This window comes from Rhodnius prolixus, unplaced genomic scaffold (genome assembly GCF_049639745.1).
Source record: "Rhodnius prolixus isolate KJV_2025 unplaced genomic scaffold, Rpr scaffold_7, whole genome shotgun sequence".
Lineage (NCBI taxonomy): Eukaryota > Metazoa > Arthropoda > Insecta > Hemiptera > Reduviidae > Rhodnius > Rhodnius prolixus.
The window spans coordinates 6,335,889-6,351,714 of record NW_027411582.1 but is presented as its reverse complement, the minus strand read 5'-3'; the positions used below and the strand labels follow the sequence as shown (position 1 = coordinate 6,351,714).

General features: G+C 33.0%; 1 protein-coding gene across 2 annotated transcripts; it reads left to right on the top strand.

Annotated features, from left to right (window-relative positions):
* Positions 1–6,315: 6,315 nt before the first annotated feature.
* Positions 6,316–14,025, top strand: LOC141446841 (cytochrome P450 6j1-like). 2 transcript variants are annotated; one of them, XM_074113699.1, is made up of 7 exons: positions 6,316–6,475; positions 8,682–9,040; positions 9,834–10,074; positions 11,170–11,402; positions 12,765–12,986; positions 13,195–13,437; positions 13,515–14,025. In XM_074113699.1, exons 2-7 carry the CDS (start codon positions 8,683–8,685, stop codon positions 13,682–13,684), a joined length of 1,467 nt encoding a protein of 488 aa, XP_073969800.1. In that variant the 5' UTR covers positions 6,316–6,475; position 8,682; the 3' UTR covers positions 13,685–14,025. The 2 variants fall into 2 exon arrangements, with proteins under 2 accessions (XP_073969800.1, XP_073969801.1); XM_074113700.1 differs by having other exon boundaries at positions 8,682–9,674.
* The last annotated feature ends 1,801 nt before the right edge of the window (positions 14,026–15,826 follow it).

The following is a 15,826-nucleotide window of genomic DNA, read 5'->3' as shown; positions in this document are numbered from 1 at the left end:
GATTGAACTATCTTGTCCGGCAAAATATGGTGGATTCAAATCTAAGCAAAAATTATGAAAGCCAGCAAGGAGCCCCGAATTATGAGAATAGAATTTTGAATTGTTTTTGCGCCGAAAAACTCAAGAAAACTTGTAATTTTCCAATATATTAATGTCATGATAAGAATTTCAACTAAACGAATGAATAAGTATAATAGAATTAAATATTGCCGTTCGTTTCTAAGAAAATCGTTTCACGATAAGTTGAAAATTATGTGAAAACTACAATTTATGTTGTAAAGAAAAAAGAAAACCTACTATTTATTGCTAATTACATACTGATAATGAGAGCTAATTGTAATTTTAAAAGCGATTACATCCAATGATTGTTTATGTAAGGAAAACAACAGTTATCCTGTAGATAATCACGTATTTTTTTTATGTCAATTTAAAAAAAAATAAAATTGGAATTTTCATGCCTAACCGCTGCCAATTTCTTACTTCCACTAACTACTTGTAACAAAGGACGATGGAGCAAATTTTATTTTTGGAGTTTTGGCCGGAAATAAACCATTTCCTGGTCCCCTAAGTCAGAAAAATTGATCTTTCTGAGTGTGCTATTTGTTGTGAGCTGCATAACTCCATAACGTTCAAATTTATAATTTCAAGTGTGTGTCATTTGGAATCCGGTAATCAAATTTTGGATAAAAATAGTTAATCGAAAGTTTCAGTTTACTAAATCGATTTTTAAATTGTTGTGAATGTTCTCTTTAAACGTCTCCAGTGATTTTTCTTTCAACTTAAGTGCTTATTACGCACATGGAGATCTTGAACTTTTATATGGAGCATTATTCCAGGAATACTCGTATGTTTCTTCAGTCGGTTCTGGGGACGAGGTAGACTTAGAGGTAGGCAATCCTCTAAAGTGTTATTTAAGTATAATGCTCAGGCTCATTGTGAGTATTGCATTGATAGAAATTTAATAAGTTGGTCAAATTACAAATTTGAAAAAAAAATTGGTTAAAAGAAAGTGACATTTTATTTTGAATATTTTTTTGTTTTTAATTTCAAGTTTTGTCAAATTTTCTATGTTGATTTTTCTCCTGAAATGTTCGTCTTAAAGGGTCTTGAATATGAAAAAAACGTTCTGTGTGAAAACTTCACCTTATAATTCGCCACGTCTTATCAGATGCAGCATCCAAGCCTGGAGTACTCCTTATAACCCTAGGGAGTCTTTAACTAATTCAGAAACATTTCTACGAATTAGGTAAGTTTAGAAGAGGTAGTTATGAGTATTTCACACCAATATCCCGCTTTCCCTGTACTAAAGAATTGCCCACATATCTTGCTTTAATTGCTGTCAAGATTTATTATCTCTTTGTTTCTTCGGTATAAGTGTAAATAAAGTAAAGTAATGTTTTAGACGGGCAACTACCAAATTAGGTGTAGACTGAGGCGACAAGCAAACATACTTTATTGTTAAATTTCTCATATTAATCATTACGTGAAATCCAAGGCCTAGACCGAAGGAATCAAACCCACAATATATCTTAACTTTGCGGGCCTCATCTCTAAACTCAGCTTTTCTAGACTGTTTGCTCATTCCACATCAACTTAGTGAAGCCATCCTAGATAAGGAATTTTCACGACAATTCTATAAGAGATAACAAGCTGTTATTTTTTGCCTGCAATTGACGAGAAAAGTACTTCGATCATTACAGAACTTTCACAGAAAATTACTACACTCATTCATATACGGTGAAATCAGGAACTAATATGATCTTTTAAGGACATCAAGAAGTTCATTTGAACAAGAACATTACAAACTTTAACAAGTACAATCAGTCTTTTAATCTCCTCTATTAATTTCTTAATTAATTTTAATTAATAAAATGTTTTAATTGATTTGCAATTTTTAAAGAAAAAAAAACAAATTTATCGCCAATGTTTGCATTTTTTGAGTGCTCTTACTTTTTTACATCTTTTCAGATAAGATATAACTTCCTAAATACTTCACTACTAGTCTTTATAGCAGTTATTTCGTGTAATTTTGAATAAAAAACACATGGGGCAATTTTTAATAAATTTAAAAAAAAATACAATAGTTTTTCTTTCTAAATCATAAATCATTTCATTGAAATTTTCTTTTTACATGCTCAAAGTATACAGATTTAGCCAGGCTTGAGAGAAAGTGACCAATGCCCCCTGTGTGGACCAGGTTACTGTTCTTCTGGTGAAAGGAGTTCTCTGGACCAATGTTGTTACGAACTCGAGAGTTGTTCAGCGAAAACATATTGATGATGTATGAGTTGTTGTGATGATGTGCTGGGGAATCTTTTGTGAAGCGTTGCGTCTTGTATCCGTTTATTGTTGTATGACATTTTGGCAGTCTCCTTGTGTTGATATCTAGGACAGTTATCTTCCTTAGTTTGAGTTTCGTCCAGCCAAAGAGAAGGCTGAGCAAAGTGTTGTCAGACTTTTCCAGCAAAGGTTCTGGAGTGCTTCATCCCATGCGTACTTCTCTAGTAAACAGTTTGCTTACGTGTGAACCTCTAGGTATGCTTCCTCAAGAGGCAATGCTAGGGCAGTAATCTTCCTCAGTTCCACTTCGTTCTGCCAGGGAGGTAGGAGGTCAAAACGATTCTTGTCTTACCTTTCCAGCAAGGACCTGGAAAGCCTTATCCCCTCCAAACTTCTCCAGTAGTGAGTGTACTTCCTTGTGAACTAATTTCAATGCCTTCGGAGAACCGCAAAAATTTCAGACTGGAGGATATCCGCAAGGTCCTCTCTTGGTTTAGATCATTTATAGAGTAAACTTAAAAAAGAAAAAAAGTATTTAGATTTCTTGGGATAAGATGGACGATCCTTGTATCCAAGACGTGCAGAAGGTAGCCAAGGTCCCAGGGAAAAAATGAGGGTGATGTAGAGATCGAACAGTTTGAAATGTTTCTGGATGAAGTTAAGATGGTTCTGTAATAGCACGCGGTGGTGGCATCTTTGCTAGAGGAAAGTATTGCAATGCTATCTATGTAAATGGCCTACACTGTAAGGTTGATCGATTGTTCAAGGGATTGTTTAAGATGGTGTACTATAATAAGATGGAAAGGAGTATCAGTTCAGGTATACTTCCTTGCCGTACTCCACAAAGTAATATCTGTCAGACAGAATTTTTATTGAACTAATTTTCACTATTACAATATCACGTTATGTTGCTATAGTTAAATATATTGAATTTGTTAAACTATAAATAGTAAGCTAATCACTAAGATAAAGAGTCATGTGATACAAAAGTAATACCATTGATAAGCAAGCCACTGCAGTATGAAAAGCAGTTGTAGTTGTTAAGAACCAGATAAAGAAAGTAGATTGTAAATGGAAGAGGCTGTGGCTTAATTGAGCCAAGTCCTGCGACTTGAAACAGTTTTCTAAGACTACATAAATGTCACCTTAATGTGTAGACTATGTGTAGGTACATTGACATTAAACCGTGACATAATATTAGTCACTAATGAAAATTACATACCAGGGACATTTTGTAATGGGGTTAGCATGAACCAAATATGCATCGATCGAGGTCAACAATTTTTGTATTTCTTTATAAACTCACAAAGTGACATAATACGCACGTTTCAATGTGTCCATGAAAGTCCAAAAGTAAGATTCTATGATTAATTATAATGATCTTGATCATTGCCGAAATCGTATATTCAGGGTTATTTAGATGGGCAACGATTAATTTTCAAATAATTTACCAATTATTATTGATAATGACTCTTTTTGACATTATCTTTTTTTCTCCTAAAAAAGAAGCATATAATTTTTGCCATAAAAAGTATAAAGTGTGGTTATCGTCCAAGATTCGTTGTAGTCTATCTCTTGCCGTTAAGATAAATGCTGGAGGAGAGTTAAATATTCGATCTCATGGAATATTACAGACTCAGAGCTAAAGATATTTTGGGGACTATTTGTTGTTGATTCTTTGGAAAAATAGAAAGAGTTTAATAATAATCTTCTGAAGGACTATGACCTTTTAATCAAATGCGATGGAGAAGCAAGAAAATATCGGGCTGAATTATTGGAGGAGTTATAGTTGCAAATCTTTCCTGAAATCCTGGAATTTCCTAGAGAGCTACATATTGAGAGGGCCAGCTTCCTGTGCAGGTACACAATTAACATCTTTTGGTGACCTGAACTTAAAAAAAAAATCAAACCAGAAAAATAGAATTTCTGCTATGGTATTTCATTAAGAAGCCACCAGGTGGCTCCGTAAAATTTTTGGCAAAAAACTATGCAACAATAACGCCACAAAACTAATAGAATTTTCAATTTCCATTTTTTCATTTTCCAATTTTTTTAAAATGGCTACAACGATTTTCTTTAACCTTAAGGCACCATAAAACGCTTCGTTTTGACCGGGCAAGACCATTTTGAAGGTTCGGTCCAGGCGTCTCAGACATCATTTTGTCCCGGTTATTTTTTAAAAATCGAAATGTGCCAAATATGTACTCTAAATGCAATAAGCAACATTTTATAAAGTATAAATTATAAAATGAGCCTTTCCAGCCATATCCTTACCAGTTTAAAGGATATTCCTTATCATGAATATCCATGTTTTGATTTGAAAAAAGAGTTAGAACGGCTGATTCAACAGCAAAAGCTTTATAGCGCTGCCAAGTCAAGTGTGAATTAAGTTTTGTAGGATTAAAAACAAAATTAATTAGAAAAATACTTCTTTAAAAAGAGTTCATGCTAATGATAGATACCAATAACGTTTAAATAACATGCTATGTCCAGATAAGAGTAAGTTTTATTTTAGGTAGAAAAATATCATTAATTTGTTTATTCCTGCATTACAAAGTAGTATATAATACAAACATAAAGAGTACATTTAAAATTATAACTGAATGTTTGTTAAGTTTGGATTTAAGTCCAGTGACAGACGTTGGTTTGATTTCTCGCCAAGTTAATGGTGTAGTCTAGCCTCTGCAGTATGTAGGTTCTCTAGAGATATGTGTTTGTCCATAATATATTTTATTATTGGTACCGCCTGGTCCCCTTGCATTTGTTCATTCCATATGAAACTCGGTACTCCCAAGACGAAACTTAACTGCAGCGCTTGAAGGAGATTAGTTGATGAATAAGAAAGTGATAATAAAACTAAGAAAGGTATCGATTCTAGACTGTTTTCTAATATTTAAAATTATCGAGGTAACTAAATTGAATGCTAATAATTAATATTTCATTATCATGAATAATGGATTAAATGAAGTAATGGTGAGTAGCGATTAATGGTGTTACTCGCGAAGTTCGTAAGAAAGAAAGTGTTCTCTGCTGCTGTCAGTATTTCCCAAGTCTTTTCCTAAAAGGACGGACCATCTTTATGACAATACGTGATTAGTGCCACTTCTCCTACTCTAGATTGTGGGCATCTGGTTTTACCACTTAGTATAGGACTATAGGACTTTAGTACATTTATACAATATGTTAGAGCAATGAGGTTTCATAGATATTCTCGTTAATTAGAGTGTAGAGCTATTTGAGAGTTTGGTAGGCCTGCTTTTATTTTTGTATTGTGTAGTTCAGGATAGACTCTTTTCGAATTTATGTGTAACTAACTGGAAAATTATTATAAAATTGACACTTTTTAGTAACCAGTCCACTATTTGATCTTTCTAATTATGGACATGTTTCAATTAGTTCCGTGTTTAAATCTAAAAGTTATGGTAAGGCCATAAATATTGATCAGTAAATTTTATTTGAAAAAGTACCAAGGTGACTTAATTTAAGGGCTCTACTGTGAGGGCAACGCTTCCTATTAGAGTGCCAATTATATGTTATAAAGACAACAATAATTTTAAATCCAAAGTTCTAAGTTTCAAGAACATGTTACTGCAGTAATTGCTGTAGGAGAGGGTCGGTCAATTGTTTCACACCTTTTTTTAGTAAGCTTTATTTTTAGTCAGATTGGCCCAGAATATATTATACTTAATGTTCTGTAATTATAACGAGTAGACATTGAGAAGACAATAAATAAACTGTTATAAATAGACATTGCCCACTTACATTAATCAAAATTTCTATTTATTCTCAATGGTAAAGAAATTGAGAGGTTACTGTTCAATTAAAGGTGAACATCCTATTGAGTATTTTCAGTCAACGGATCCCCCAATCCAGTAGTTCGTAAGTTTGAACCTGATTCTGTTCCCTTTTGTACGGAATTTAGTTCGTTGTCATGCCACATTTAGCAGGCTATCACTTGTAACCTGAAGTAAAACCTAAACTATAAATTTGGTTCTGAAGTGTGTGTGTAAACAAAGATAATGTACAAATCTTCATAAAAATTATCTCTCTTTAGATAAATTTTAACTTTTGTCTAAAGTAAATATATTTATTATCTTGGGGGTTCAAAATAAATTTAATCAAAGCTTAAGACTGTCCCCAAATTGTGCATTGTTCGAACAGTTTTACCACTGGACAGATCTCTTTAAGAAAAAAGGTAGTATTTTTTTAATTAAATATATTTGAAATTTAAATTGCAATCTTAGTATAAAATGTTCAAAGCCTTGCTATTTATTAATACAACTTTAAAGGTATAAAGCAGTATATAGGTAAATCCGAAAGGTAGCAGTGTTAAAGCGATTCTTCATCTGAAAATCGGTGTAAGATTACTGCTTACAAATTTCATGTAATTTAAAATTGATTTATACTTTCTTTAATTATTTTATATTTTCACAAAGAGAAACTATAACGGACATGTCAAGTTTTCTCCAGGTAAGAGGATTTCTGTGGGTTCCCCTTAAAATAAATAAATCGTTTAAAAAGCATGATCGGTATACTATTTGTTCCACATCATGTATCATGCAGAGCATCCTAGAGATGAAAATTCTGGAACACACACAACTTTTACTTTCTCCAGTTGTATCTTCTTATTTGTTGCTGTATTTTCATATGGTACCTAGTTTTACTAGACGTAGTTTTACCAGATGTATATTTTTCAAGTTAAGCCTATCGTATCAAAAATAATTGCTCCCGTAAATGGTTTCAAATAAAAGTGGTTATTTATTACATAAACAATTACATCAATCGTTGGAGCTATTTTCTAAATAAAAATGAAAAAACTCTGATACCTATTTTGTTAGTCAATTAACTAATATCCTTCAAATTTGAAATTCTAGCAATGTTTTTAGTGCTGGTTGATATTATGCAGGTATCGAAACTAAGAATTACACAGGTACTGAAAAACAATTTAGAAAATTTGTAGCGTTCGCAATATTTTTCTTGACAGTTAATAAGAGAAAGTAAAAATCTTAGCTTATAATTTTTTGTATTTCGTTTTGATTATCAGCTCCCCCTTCTGCAGCTAAGTTTTGGTGAAAATCCACATTTCTGGGAAGTACGATTTTAATGAAGCAATTTTGCAGTTTCTTACGATTTACAAATAGCTCCAACTTTTAATCATTTACATATACTATTATGCTTGTAAATTTCTAATTCTGTTATTTTAAATATTTTCCTCGGAAAATTGAATTTAAGAAGGAATCTCAGGGAACTTTTGGCCATGTTTTTCACCTTGGACGAAATGGATTTGCAATTTCTTCAAAGCTCTTGGCGTCACGGGGGTTATCTCAGCCTAACAACATTGTACTGACAGTCCCCAAAGCATTACGCATTGCATATGTATATGTATTTAATCCTTTTCTCTTTGAAAACAGGCATTGCCCTCGTGCGAATTTTAGATTTTGAAGTTTTATCGGAAATAATAAACTTTCGTAATGTGCTCATGTAAGAAAAAAAAAAGAAGTATTTTTTTAAATTGTTACGTGTAAGTGTGGTGACATATGTCATAATTGAAGAACCGCAGAAAATGTCTAATTCAATATTTTATTTCGATGATAACGCCTAAAAAAAAACTGGCAATAAAGTTTTAGTAAAAATCGTTCAACTAAAAATTGCCACTTAGCTGAATCGATTTTTTTGGATATTTACTTTCTAGCTTATAGAGGGATTCACTTTTGTGGGATCAGGCTCTTGTCAAGAGGCCCATTACAACATTATGGATTTCATTCTTGTACATACCATTTCTATGTTTTCCTTGAAAAACCCTCCAAAAGTTTCTTGTAACTTTTATATTAATCTTTTAATGCTAAGGAACATACTCGTATATTTATGCTAGCCAGAGAAATACTCGTTACGCTATGGACGTATCTAAGTTTCTTTTTGTTGCCCTCTTAATCATTCTAAACCTTTATCGTCATAAGAGGCCTGAAAAGGTCATAATAAGTACATATTCTAAGTACAGTGCAAATGACTGATAATACTGCGTATAGATTTCAATGCGTAGTTCCCTTAACAGTAATTTTTCTTCGTAATAATTTTTTACAATAACAAATCAATATAATTAAACACCAAGTATTATTACCTAACAATCTAATTTCTGACATTTAAGACCTAAAATGATTTATTAAAGAACTTTAGTAAAGTACTTAAAGTTTCAATCGTGTTTTGCGAGAGAGGTTAAACTAAAAGTAATGAGCATTTGGCCATACATCGCAATTTTTGCAACAGTAGAACAGTCTAAAGAAAATTGTAACTATTGTAGTAAAAGGAAAAAACTATAAATGCTTTTCAAACTAAATCTAAAAAAAAAATAATTATACAATTTATCGTAATAATTTATTCCAAGTTTTATTTTTCTGTTCCAGAATGTGGATAGTTTGCATAGTGACGATAATTTTCCTGCTTTTCCTGTTGGATTACAACAAGCGTAGATACTGGCTTCGGCGAGGAATTGCACACACTCCCTCTTTACCATTTTTTGGTCACTTTCTACCAGTGGTTAAACTGGAAAAATCAATGGCAGAAATCTATGATGAAGCTTATAAAATACCCGATAACAAACCTTACACAGCCGTGTATGAATTCTGGCGGCCAGTTTTGGTTGTCAAAGATATAGATCTTGTTGAGAAAATCGTTGTTAAAGATATGTCCTATTTTCTGGATCATCCGAGATGGGTGTTTGATGATGAAACTTTTATAGGCGATAGTATATTCAATTTAAAAGGTAAAAGGTTGAAGGAAAGAATTGATTTTAAGTAGTCAGAAAAGAATACCTTGTATTTGAATACCTTCTGGTAGGATTCTCTCAAGAGATTTATAAACGTGGATGAAAAGGTACATCAAGCACGACAGTTAACAAAACTACGTAACTAGTTCTACACGTTGTAGAATTTGAGACTTTTCGCATCAACACGGTCTGTACATTTTTTCGAGTTTTAAGTGAGTATAAGGATCTCCTTAGCAGGACTGATGGTTTCTTCCTTTACCCGGCATCCTGTCGGCCTCTGTTTTGCCTTGAAATGTTCAGCATTCTGACTTCCAAAATTAGCTGAGCGATTTTTTGTTAAAGGAGATCGTAATTCCTAGAGGGCATTCCACGATCATTTTTGGACTGACATTAGTCCTGAGAAAATAAATTAGCCTCTGACCCACTGTGCCGTAATTTCTTCATTCATGAACAAGGAAAGGGATACAAGTTCTGATATTTTGCCATCAATTCCTTTCTATTGCTGTTTCCTTGTTCCTCTGATGTTCATTGTCGCTACACCGCGAGTTACATAAAAAAATATTTTGCAGTTTCTTTCTTTGGATATCCACCGAAAGTAATCAACATTTATAAAGTTATTGAAATGAATAACGTTAGTAGCAGTTTAAATATTTTTCAAAATTCAAAAGTTTGAAATAGTGTAATTAGAGTTTAAACCAAAATTTTACGCCAGATTTTTGTTGTTTTTTTTTAATTTTATTAACAATAATTTATTTCCATTACTTTCTCCTTAAATTTATGTCCTTTCCAGGTAATCTATGGCGAGCAATGCGATATCAGATGACACCGTCATTTACCTTCAGACGTTTGAGAACTTTATTTCCACATTTACTGGAATCCATAACTTTACCAACAGAACAAGAATTTGACGCTGTAAAATTATTTAGAACTGTATCATTTGATACTATTATGGCATTTTTTGGGGTCAAAATTTCCGAGAGAGAAGAATTTGAAAAAATTAGTCGACTTTTGAATGATGTACCCAATTCCAGGTGAGTAATGTTGCATTTTTTCAGATAAAAATTAAAAAAGGGGGAAAGCAATTATTAATTTCTCTGTCTCAAAATTGCTTCTTGATATCAAGAATATTCACCATAGATCTTCTTAATTAAGAAATATTGAAGATCCATAAAAGCTTCACATTATTCCATCAGTATTCATACACTAATTCGTAAAATCCTACTTCAGCAAATCCCACAACCAATTGTAATTAGAATTCTCTTGTTAAATACCTATTTTCTAAATCACCCAGAATTGCCTAAAAACTCCAGAAGATCTAGCTGGCCAGTCAATACCTTTTTTTTTTTTTACTGTAATTGCGTCATATTTACTTGTGGCGTTTAAATACACAGTCGTAAAGATTCGAACATAATTTAATTTTTTTTTTCAAAATTATACGCATACTGTAAGGAAAATTTTATTAGATAATTGATAACGTTGAGTACTAGTCCTATATGAGAAGTTTGTAAGTACTCAGATGTTTGTTATATGTGGCTCTAGTATATAGTATTTATTTAAACTATATAGAAATGTATTTGCATGTTAACGGAAGCATTAAATCTACAACTTCTTTGAATATTTCTCTTAGTTTATTATAGATCAGAATAGAGCCGGTCATTTTTTTTTTTTTTTTGCGAGTTGTAGGGTTTTTCTCTAGTCTTCTTTGTATTCTTCACAAAGCGATTATAACGCCATCAGTCCAGTTACAAGAAAGCTTTTTATCTTGTTCGGTCTCCACTGGGTATAGGAAGAAGTTTTCTGAGCCTTTAACGTAGTACAAAAAAGAAGCATATGGCCCAATAGATTCCTCATGGGCCCTCTCTATTGTTCAGGTCAAGACCCATGGCATTTGCTTTGACCAGCTGAGTCTGGTGGGAGTTGGACTTCTATGTTACTGATGTTCACAATAAGTAACTGCCAATCTGCCTTAAAAAGTTTACTTTGATACAAAATTCTGGTGTTCGCCTCTTGTCAGTAAGAGATGTCAGTGCTGGAGTGGACTGGACAACCATTGTCCCAAACTAGAAACTAGTGTATTAAAAATAGTCAGAAAGTATCTGCAAATCTGATAGTATTCTTCTTAACAGATACTACGAATTGTTGGTGGTACAGTTTTTTCCAATGATTTCTGAAACGTTTGGAATAAGATTCATCAAAAATTCTACTGATCAATTTGTTAAAAATTTTCAAAAAATTGTAATATCAAACGCTTCTCTTGAATACACAAAAGTGCTACAGAAAATTAAAGATTTGAAAGTAATGACACTCAGAAGTAAAGATTTATATATTGACAAGAAAAATGATGACGTTTATAAATTTGGTAAGTGTTTAAAATTGTATATTGAAATTTGTGGGGTGAGAGGTTTCAATGAAATAGCCATTTCTAGGGGGATCTTGAAGTCCTTGTGAGTATAAAGTAGAGCAAAGTAATCGCCTATATTTTCAGGCGAGGCTTTACGTCCAACCATCAATTAGGTATCATGGACGGGGCGGAAGCATGTAAACATTTTTTTTTTCTAACAAATAAAAAGTAGCCATACGCTGGGTTCGAACTGGGGATCTCCCACTTACAAAGCAACGTTCATAACCAGTTGACCAACACTTGCTCCTTGTAAATATCCTAGACTAACATCCCTTTACCACTGAACATAAAAAAAATTGTTCTAGTGCCTGAGGGAGGAATAATGGACATCTGCAATTTGGCGGTTCAGGTTATCCAGAAGTAAACTCTAGCTTAATACCTGACCCACACATTCACATTTACTAATTGTACATTTTCAAAGACAACTGCCTGTATTAAAAAAAAAAAAAAAAAAATCCGTAACTTCCAAAAAATAATTGACGTTACTTTTCAGTTTCTCAAGTTGGCTACCCTGTTACTTAGTTCAATGTTTAACCTTAGTGTACATAACCTCCCACGTTTATTTATTGTCGCAAGTTCCCGTCGGTACAGATCGTAGGCGAATAGCGTAGAGTTCCAACTTAGTTTCAAGGGGAGTAATGCTCTTAAAATTTTCTCGCTATTTGGTGTAGATGTATTTACGTACCAAGCGGACATTTCCAAATAGGTAGATCAGTTCAAAAAGTGACTCAACTAGTGTGCATGATCTACAACTTGAGATAATTCAATTTTCAACTTTTAATATCGTGGAAAGATATAGAAGTTCATCAGGACAACGTTCTTTAACAATTATCAAGATGAATAACTGAAACTGTTAAAAAATTAGGATGGGAAATTTTGCCATAAAAAATGTTAGGACCATTAAAAGGAATAATTATTTGACGTAAATTACGCAATAACTAAGATGTGAAAAAAAGTATACTTAACTGACTCTTTTCTCAATATAATGAAGTTTGGCTTTAATCAACAGACTACGCATAAATTACAATTTTTTTAATAATTTAAGGCGTGTCAACATCTGAGGTTATTGGCGCTTTTTTCAGTGCACTGCTAGCCTCCGGACAGTGTTCTCTCGTTACAGACAACACTGTCCATCACCGGACAGTGAGCTGTAAGAAGCTCCTAGGAAGAGAAAATCTAAGGTCAGCAGCTGGATTCAAAACCGGGACCTCCGTGTGGGAATCCAATACGCTAACCGCATAGCTAATCCCTTCCCTCATATAAATTACTATTATATTAATTTTTAATGTAAATGAATTTAAATGTTTTTACTATTGCCAGACGTAAGTGAAAGACTTGTTGATGGACAAATAGGCCAGTTTTTATTGGCTGGTCTTGATGTGAACGGAAACTCTTTGATGTGGTTGGCCTATGAACTGGCACAATATCCGGATGTTCAAAGCAAAGCCAGGGAAGAGATAAGACGAGTGCTGAAACAACATGGAGGCGAATGGTCTTATCTGGCGGTTCAAGATATGAAATATATCGCCCAATGTGCTCATGGTTAGTACAGTCAGTTATTGCATGAGTTAGAAATCAAAACGTCAGCAAAGAAGTCCTTTCATGATCCCCTCCAATGCTTGCCAGACTTCCAATTCGTTGTCACGGCAACCATTGGCTCTCATTTTCATCTTAGTCAATTCGCATCTCCTACTTGCTTCTCTCCCAGCACGAACTTACCCAGAAGATAAAATTATTTTAAATTTTCCAGAAAGTCTTAGGCTTCACCCTCCATTGCCGTTTTTGTTCCGAACTTGTACAACCACTTACACAACCTCTGACGGATTAACCATACCAAAAGGCTCTAAAGTTGTTATACCAAGTCTCTCAATTCATATGGATCCAAAGTTTTATCCAGAACCTGAGGTGTTCAGACCAGAAAGATTTGATCCAGATCAATTTCCTAACAAATACATTTGGTTACCATTTGGTGAAGGACCAAGGAAATGTTTGGGTAAGTTGTAGAAGTTTTGGGTTATAATTGTATGCAATAAAAATATGAAAAATTTATCCACATTAACACTGTTTCAGGTATGAGACTTGCACAAATGTTGCTAAAAACCACAATGAGCCGAATTTTAGAGAATTTTGAAATATCACTGAATGAAAAAACTGAGTTCCCTGTACAGACTGATATGAAATCATTTTTGGGTGCGCCACTTGGTAAAATTCATATTAACGTGAAACCTATCCCAGCTTAAAAACTATGTTTGTACAAGTTATCTTCTATATATTTTTTTTATATTCATATGTACAATTGGAAAAATGAAATTATTGATGATAATATGTGAAAAAAGTAGTCATTAAAGGACTTTGAAGTCCTTTTAGTGAAACCTAGTTTCTCATCTAGAGATTTTTTTTTTTTTTTTTAATTTAATAAAGGACGCTTTATTACAATATCATTGAAGTTTACAGGTTAAGTAATTTTAAATAACAAGAACATTGCAAGAACTTGTTGAACGATTTTTTAAAACTTGTTACTTCCACTTAAAGGAAATACTTGTTTTGTTCAAAGAAATAAACTTCTAGCTTATGGTCATGATTCTTTTGTTGTATTTTTTCCAACTTATACCAAGAGAAATTTCAAACTTCGTTCAGTTCATTTTCAGTAGTTTCAAAATAAGATTATTTCTACAGTATTTTAAATTTTTATTTATTGAAAATATCAGATCTTCAAATTCACAACTAAAACGATTAACTTAGTGTTTTAAGGTAACTGGATTCACTAGATCTCAGGTTCTACTCCAGCTGCTGGCCCCATAGATTTTTCTCGTCTTATGAGCTCTTTACAGTGTCTTAATTTAATTATATGGATTTAATTTGAAGTGGGAACTATTGCTTTAGTGCAGATTTTCAATTTTTAGTTATTCATTGACAATTTTCGTTTTTTTGAGGTTTTATAGTGCGGAAAAATGTTTTTTTTACAAAATGTTCAAATTTAATATTTGGTTTAGGTAATCTCGTGACCTGGTAATAAGCTTTTGGACAAAGTCATCCCAACGGAAGTGCTTTTCTATTAAGTATTTTTTTTTATTATTTCAAAAAATGATTCATGTGATAACTAAAATCAGGGCTGTTGCTTTTATTGTAAACATTTATCTAGCTAGGAGAAGGGTAAAGTTATTCTTTCCATTAAAGTGTTGTTTTAGTATATTGTATGGTTGGTTCTATCACTTGTTTAATATTTATGGGTATGTAGTGTTAAACCGAAATTCCAAGATAAAGGAATATCAGTTTATCTAACGGCAATACGAATATACAGAACGACTTATTCGAATTTTCTGTAATATTTGTAGACATTTGCCAAAGGTTTTCACTTGAGCTCAAACGTAACATATATTGTCACCGGCTAGATGCGATTATATATTTTTATTTTCGGTATGGTTAAGAGCAAGGTGGGAACTTTTTGGCTCTGCTCTTGAGGAATGGAAACCTGTTTCGTGGCGACAGACAGCCTAAGCCAGGGGTCGGCAACCTATTTCATGTAGAGAGCCATTTCTCCTTAAATAATTTTAATAAATCTTACCGAGAGCCGCAAGGATGGTTCGAGTAAAAAAAACTCTAGACCATTTGTGATCACAAATTATTATTTTATGATATTCAATAACATTTAAATGTTTTATAATATTTATTTTCACATATTGCAAAGTAAATAAACAAATAAATAATAACTAAACCTGTATTTGAATGAAAATGGCGGCAGTCCTATATATTACGTACTGTATTTTACATAATTCTATTCAATTTCAAACCTATCACATTTAAAATTCTTTTTGAAAAAATATCTTTACTTTAACAAATGAAATTTTCATTTTTTTCAATAAAATTGAAATATACAATTTATTTTGGACAGGCAGAAGAGCCACAAAATTTGGATAAAAGAGCCGCATGCGGCTCGCAAGCCGCAGGTTGCCGACCTCTGGCCTAAGCCATTCAAGAACGGTAGTCCTTGCCGGTTCCAATAAAAACTTACCCTTAAGGGTGCCTCAGTGGTACTAATATTTACTCTTAAAACTAAATGATCAAGTACATACGAAATAAGTAAAGTAAATTTCGGAAATCACCAGAACGATTGACGAAATGTTAGTAAGGTGTGCAACTACACTGGCTAGGCAGAGTGCACAGTTAGTCAGTACATGAATAATGTTTTATTATTGACACATTTCAGGGAGTATTGCAGTCCAAAAGTCAGTTAGAGATCCTTCTGGTTAATGTTGTAATAAAATCTAGCCGACTAGAATAGCCATTGCCTGCTAGCGGATATTTTGGTTACAAAATTAGGCCTACCACTTTGGTTTGAAATATATTATCAAGGAGTATTGATTTCAATGGGATTCTGCGGA